The sequence below is a fragment of the Aptenodytes forsteri genome, unplaced genomic scaffold (genome assembly GCF_000699145.1).
Source record: "Aptenodytes forsteri isolate BGI_AS27 unplaced genomic scaffold, ASM69914v1 Scaffold54, whole genome shotgun sequence".
Classification (NCBI taxonomy): Eukaryota; Metazoa; Chordata; class Aves; order Sphenisciformes; family Spheniscidae; genus Aptenodytes; species Aptenodytes forsteri.
Window position 1 is genome coordinate 17,919,795 of NW_008796044.1, and position 7,024 is coordinate 17,926,818.

Consider the following 7,024-nt stretch of genomic DNA (forward strand, 5'->3'; position numbering starts at 1 on the left):
TGCCTACTTGGGGTTGTCTAAGAGATAGGGCCAGTTAATGACTAACAGGCACCGCAGTAACCCTGCCCAGCCTCTCCCTCCCTGGGCTGCCCGTCCACCTTGCTGTGCCATATCCAAACCTTTTAGCTGTGCTGGATTTGAGACCCACCACCACCTGCTTCCTATGGCACTTATTTGTTTTTTTTTTCCCCCCCCCCTTTTCCCTCGGTAAACCCCACATCTGTCCCTGCATGTCCGCAGGTCGAGTCACAGCAGAGCCTGTGCCAAAGGCAGTAGGAAATGTCCGCTTTGTTCCAGCCCTTTGGGCTGGGTCTTCCTCTCCCGCGGCCTGATATTCTCCTCGGTCTGCTCTTGCTCGGTGAATGAAGTTATTCCCCAAAGGCCATCACGGCACAGCTTTGTTCAGTACAGGGGTTTTCCAGGCAGTGTCAGATGCTGGTTTGCTGCAGCTGGAGACACGTTGCATCAGCCACACTTGTCTCTTGTCTCCCACCCCAGGACGATGCAGTAACATGTCAAACCTTTCCAGCCTGAAAGTAGGGCAAATGAATAAAATATACAGGGGAAAACCAGCTTGCTTTCCCCTTGCCTTCTGAACTGTGCATGTGCTTTCTTTTTAGGCAAACCTGAGTTATTTAGCTAGGTCTTCACTGCCCATCTTCTTATCACAGAAGCTGAGGGTGCTGCCGATAGGGACATCCATAGCAGGTTTTTTTTAATAGCATAGCCTGTAACCCTGCTCTAAGTTAGGTCTGACTTGCAGACGATGGCAGATACAAACCAACTACCCAACATGTGCACAGGATCTGGACAAGCAGGATTGCACCCATCAGCTGCACTGGGAAGAGGGGGGGGTGGAAAATGGGAGCAAACTATACCAAATTCCCTGTGCTTTCATGACTCATGAAAAAAACCCCTCCAACTGTCTCTGTCAACAGCACATCTGTTTGGGTATTTTCAAGGAATCTGGAATGCATTCTCAGAGCTCTCCCGTGAGAAAAAGTAAACGTCATATATAAAACATTTTTATTAAAACAAATATACAACACTTTATATACAAAATGTACAAGAATATAGTCTATTACAGCTTAGTGATTTGATGCCTAGGTATTACACGCAAACTAGAACCTCTTCCATCCTGCACTCTCCTGCACGCGCTAGCCCAGGGTGGGTCTGCAGGGCGATACAGCTTGCTGCATACAGTACTGTAGGTATCCTGGTAGAGTGCTAGAAGCTATCTTGGAAAGGCATGGTATAAATAAAGAGCTCTGCCCCTATCAGTGCAAAAATTGTTTCATGCAGCAGCTCTTCAACTATTATATGGAAATAGATACGGCATGCCTATGAGCAGATAACATCCCATGGGTAACTACTATGTGGAAGCAAAGCCTAAACTGAATTTTCACATTTTATTGGTCTAACCTATTTACACAGTTTAAAGTTGAAAGCTCTGAAAGATGAACTATGTGAATTATGTAAATCAAGGAAGAGAGGGCCAATTAGTGCAATTTTTCTAAGTGTAATGACAGTTGTTAAGCTCAACGCCACCAGTGTTGCACAAGTAAGCAGCAACCAAAACTAACAGGTAAGAGACCCACTTGCAGCGTCTCTCCCAAGCACTCCATGGGTAAAGTGCTCATCACATCTCACGCGGGGAGGACGGTAACCTCCTCCCCAGGCCTCCGGCACACAACGCCATTCGGCGATACTCCACCAGGTCAGACCCCACGGCACATCGGCAACCTTCCAGTAAAAGCTTCACCTCCGAAGCGGTGACAAGGTACGTACTGCGGCTGAGCATCTCCAGTGCCAGGAGTCCTGCTGGTGAGACGGGAGTCCTTTTTTTTTTTTTTTTTTTTTTTTACAATGGAGTTTTTCTTGCTAACCTTTTCAGGCCTAAAAGTTAAACGGAATATAAAAGCTACTTTCTTCAGTCAGTAACAAACAATTTCTTCCATTCTCCTCAGGCTTGCCAAAGTTTCTACTCAAGAGCAGTTCATGGTCGGAGGAAGCCAGGGGTTTACAAGCCACAGGGAATGACTTGCATTGTAGGTCTCACTGTGTCCAACCAGGAGAAGTCTAGGCTGCTTTTCTGGTCAAAGAACCTTAACTCCAGCTCTCCTAGACAAAATAAACCAAGAATGAGCACTGAATCACATGCAGCAAGAGCAAAACAGTCAATATATATTAATATATAAAAAAAGAAAGATTTCTCGGATGTGAGCAAATACCTTAGACTAATATTTTGCTAAAATACTCCAAACACTCTCTATTAAACTGTCCCATTTAAGCTATGGCTAGTGGAAATTCTTCAGTTACATTGCAAGGAGTTCCTGAAAGCTGACATAACTTACACGTGTATAACCCTAAGACAAATCTGTAGTATACTCTTACTGGAGGCATTTTTCGCCTTTTCCTTTTTCTCAGCAAATTCCTCGCAGCCTTCCGACAGGCTGCTTGGAAATCTCAGAACACAGGGATGTGCAAATTCCTCCATTTGCTTTGCTCCCTCCCAGTTAGTGTCTTGCACGAAAACCCTCGTCTGCATCATCCTGTGGCCTTGACCGTCAGTGATAACCGAGGAGTCTGTACCCAAAGTCGTGTTGATCTCCTCATCCTGCTCCTTGTAGCTGTAAGTGCTGCACATGGTCTGCGTGCCCGGCTCGTTGGTGAGAAAGCCTTTCCCCCCAACACTGGTGGTGTGCCAGTCTTGGGCTGGTTCGAGCACCTGTAAGAGAAAAAGGAGACGGTAAAAACTGCTCCTTCTTTCTGTGGGTGCAATATTTTATGCCTTTCTCTTAATTAGAAGACAGGTAAGCAAAAAAGATCAAATTATATCTTCTCATGCTAAATTATATAAAACTCAGTTTACTCCCAGTTAAAAAAAAAAAAAAGTTAATGCAAAACGGAGGGCCAGAGCACCTTCGGTGATGAGTCCCCCATCTTATCAGTGGGATGAGCGTGACACGTCTGGAGACACAGATTAAGTGCCATACATGTCAGAGGTGGAGGGAAGGGCAAAATAAAAAAGTCTAGAGAAGCTTTGCAGACTCTAATACAGCAACCTCTGCTTCTAGCAGTACTCAATAGCTTTCTCTGACTCTCACATGAAGAGTAAGTATTTCCATGGATGTGTCCTCTCCAGCTCATGTTTGTGATGTAGCCGCCTTTCTACATTTAATTTTTCAGGCTTCCTCATTAAATAAGGGTCTTGGATTACGTAAGTGCATGTTCAGCTCGTACAGGACTGGATCAGATAGCTGCTTCCCTTCCTCTCTTGGTGCAAACAGCAACTTTGGCCAATTTTATTCTGACCAGAAGAGCTGGTTTTACCTTAAAAATCTCCGAATTCATTTCCTCTTCATCTTCGTCTGTGACTGTTTTGTAAGCACATAAAAAAAAAAGAGAAGAAAACAGACATAGATCTCAACTTTTCGCACATTAGCCCTCACACTTCTGCTTCTTCGCCACACAACCCGCTTCATATTCTCGTCACACACCACCACTACCTTTTACTTCCCCCCTCCCCCCGGATGACACCGAGGAGAGGCTCATGGGTTTGAGGTGGGGAGGCCCATCAGCAGCTCCGTGCCCTGAGCCCCCCACAGCCCTTCACCTCTTCAACAACTGCACGTTGGGGTGCGTGGCTCCAGCCAGCTCTTACGCCTCCCCAAGACTCACCAAAGCAGAGCCCGCTTGGTATGCAGGAGGAAGATGATTTGCACCCCGAGTGAAGAACCACTCTGATATATCCATGTTAATTATTTTTTTTCCCCATTGGGAAGCGCGGTTACCTCCACTGTCACTATTGCACCTATCTGTCCTGCTTCTGGCATCACCCCCTTCCAGCTGCCAGGAACCCCCAGTCCCACCTTCCCGGCTCAGAAATCTCTCCTTTTCTTTACAGGCTGACCTATCCGTGCCATCGCGTTGAGCCTGCGAGATGAAGCCTGCCCCTTTGCCCGCACGTGCAAAGTAAATGGCATTTTGGAGCCTTTCACCCATGAGCAACTACTTCTGCAGGTGGCACGTGCCCATCTGTAACCTGGCCAGTTCGGTAGCTCCAGGATATCTGGGTAACATCAGATATCCATCAGGTGGAGGTTGGGTTTTTTTTCTGCAAGACAACTCTTGTTTCTCCTGATCCCCCAGGCACTTCTTCATCCCGCTGCCTTGCCTCCAACCTGCCTCCAGTAGACCGGTGAAAGACCAGGGTAGGAGAAAAGAAATACCCACCTTCCGAGGACGAAGCCAGGGGAGACACCTGGAGCTGGTAGAGGTCATTGGTGCTGTCAGCCATGGTGATTTCCATCGGCGGCCTCCAGTCAGCCAGGGAGCCGCTCACCTCGCACGAGGAGAGGTCTGCGGGATGCACCAGGAGGAGTTGGCACTCACAGGAGAGACACAACCACCTCTATTTCCTCCCTGCCTGTCTGACGGCGCAGCCAGGCCCAGCCCCAAGAGTCATCTTTGTCTTTTGGCGCAGAGATTGTGGGTTTAGCGTGAACAGCACTTTGCACTCTGCTCAGAGAGCTAAAAACTGAGTCTCACCTAAGGTGATGGACGTGCTCTCAACCTCCACTTCCTGCCCCGCGTAGTCGTGAACGGTGTAGCCACTGTGGTCATCTGGCAGAGGAGTGTTGGTTAGTCTTTCTGCTGACTCCTCCGTCCTCACATCTTCATACGACTATAAAAATAAGGGCAAAGAATGAAAGACTTGTCTAAGAACGCACAAGTTCCCATATGAAAAAAAATTCAGCATGAAAACCACCGAAACCTCTAGCTTCTTCAGCTGCCTCTACAGACACATACCTTTCTCTTGCTCCTGTTTCTTGCTTCTCTTGAAGACTTTGACTTCCTTTCTGTTAAATAAAAATAAGACGAATGTGAGAAAGGGCTGCACGGCTGGCATTTCAGGTGAGCATGAGCTCTCGCGGCTTTCAGCCCTGCTCAGCAAGCTCTGCTACCAGTGTCCCGGTAGCAGCGAGTCCCGGTCGCCTCCCGATGATGCCTTCAGGCACATTTAAAGAATTTGGGATAAAATGAACTGTTCGTACAAACTGTTACCAATGGCAATAACCAGTGACTAACCCCAGCAGCACCGGTGCTACCGACAGGTCTGTTATACCCCTGCCTACGCGGAGCAGGAATTTTAGGCGGTTTTTAAGCGCAGCAGCGGAAGCTGCGTAACCCCAGCGGGCTTGCTGAGGGCTTACCTTTCTTCTGATCCTTTGTCAAGGGCGGCAGCATCCTGTAAACCCTGACAGCACTGGAGCCCTTGTTGATGCTTTTATCCTTCACTTCTTCGATGTCAGGCAGTGAATTCATAGCACAGCGGAAGTTTGCCTTCCAGGTTTTCGGGTCAGGGTCTTTCTCGCCTACTTTATATCTTCCTATAAATAAGAGATGGGGTGGGCGTTTAGACGTTTCAGTGCTAGTTTTTCCCACAAAAAAAAAAAAATTATTTTTCTATTTTCTCTGACATACATACTAGTAGTTAATATAATTACCTGAGGTGTAAGTCAAGACAAAAAAACCCGCCTTTTTGAGATATTGATATGACTGATGGAAATGTAAAGCCAGCACCCACCTGTATGAATGGCCCAGCTCCGGAAAAGGCAGGCATCTTTCTCCATGTCCCAGCCATGCTTAGCTGCATGTTTCCACGGGATTTGAAACATCATCTTATCCTGAAGTTAAACCAACAGAGATTTGAATTGAGAACGAAGCATTACATGCCAGTCTGGAATGATGGATTTAATCACAGAATTCTCAGTAGCAGCTCAGAAATTTTATAAACCCTCCGCTCTGTATCTTAACTAAGCATCCGTTGTTCCGTCTATTTTGTTAATGCATAGAAGGTTTTTTATGAGTTCTGAAACTGGGAAAGCCACACGTGGTACGGTACAGTAGAATTGAGCAATATTGCCATTTTTATCCCAGAATCGTTTAAATACATTGCATCTAATCTATTAGTGTATCATTAACTGCAGTATATTTTCCAGGTACACTCTGGTAGAGAATCCCTTTTTCAAGTTGCCCCTAAGATCTTGCTTGCATCCTAAGAAAAACATGTCCTAGCTTAAATATCACCTTGGGATGGATAGGGAAGCTTCAGAGAAAGAGACCTGGTTCAATAAGCCTAGCGATCTCATCCTGCGGTACAGGTACAGGGATGTGCCTTCCAGACCAAAGTGAAGCAAATCCAGAGTTTCTTTCAGGCCAAATCTTAAAACTGGGAGCAACTGGGAGTGTAAGAGCTACTTAACGGGGACAGGAGGTGACTTGGCTCAAGTGGGCAGCAGGAGTTAAAAGAGATCTTGGAGTTTTCTTGGTTCTCCATCATGTTCAGATTGCTTTTATTTTAATTTATCATTTCCCTCCTGGGAATTTTCCCAGGACAAAAATGGAACTACTACATTGGGTACCAACCAGAGCTACCTTCTCCGAAAACAAAAACAGTTGCTTTTTAAACCTAATGCTTGCAAGTTTTCTCCACGTCCTTCTTTCCTTTATGATCTTGACTTATGTTTAGTGCCATCTGAGAACACGGATGGTTAATGATACAGAAGGAATAATAATAATAATAATAATAATAATAATAATAATAATAATAATAATAATAATAATAATAATAATAATAATAATAATAATCCAACGCTCACCTTGTTAATCCATATCAGTCCTGGTATTTGATTGGAATTAATCTGCATTTCCAACCAGGGCCTCATGCGCATTCTTGACACTGGCATGTTGTCTATGAAAGAAATAACAGGTCAGCAAAAAACTCATCACTGTTTTAACCATCCTGCAGTGTCACCCCTCCCCTTCTGTACTGTGAGCATTGCCACGGACGCTATCGATGCAACCAAAACTACTTTTCCAGCGCCTTAACTCTTTTTCAGTATCTTCCACCTGCTTCTGGGCGGCAGCGCTTCCCGCTCTGCCTGCTGAGCACCAGGAACACGTCTGCAGGTTTGAATTCTGGAAAGGGGCTGACTGCAGGGGCTGGTGCTCGGCCCGG

General features: G+C 46.0%; 1 protein-coding gene across 1 annotated transcript; it reads right to left on the reverse strand.

Moving 5' to 3' along the window:
- Positions 1-1,010: 1,010 nt before the first annotated feature.
- Positions 1,011-6,791, reverse strand: IRF1 (interferon regulatory factor 1). Its single transcript, XM_009285939.2, has 9 exons — positions 6,666-6,791; positions 5,591-5,690; positions 5,217-5,393; positions 4,813-4,862; positions 4,552-4,687; positions 4,237-4,362; positions 3,334-3,377; positions 2,593-2,728; positions 1,011-2,121 (listed from the first exon to the last, which is right to left on the reverse strand). The coding sequence occupies exons 1-9, from the start codon at positions 6,750-6,752 to the stop codon at positions 2,021-2,023; spliced, it is 957 nt and encodes a 318-aa protein (XP_009284214.1). The 5' UTR covers positions 6,753-6,791; the 3' UTR covers positions 1,011-2,020.
- Positions 6,792-7,024: the final 233 nt, after the last annotated feature.

Coding starts and splice junctions, on each gene's coding strand:
- IRF1 (XM_009285939.2), bottom strand. CDS start 6,752: ATGCCAGTGTCAAGAATGCGCATGAGGCCCTGGTTGGAAATGCAGATT. Junction 4,688..4,812: donor GAAACAGGAGCAAGAGAAAG/GTATGTGTCTGT, acceptor TTATTTTTATAG/TCGTATGAAGATGTGAGGAC. Junction 3,378..4,236: donor CCTGGCTTCGTCCTCGGAAG/GTGGGTATTTCT, acceptor CTTACAAAACAG/TCACAGACGAAGATGAAGAG.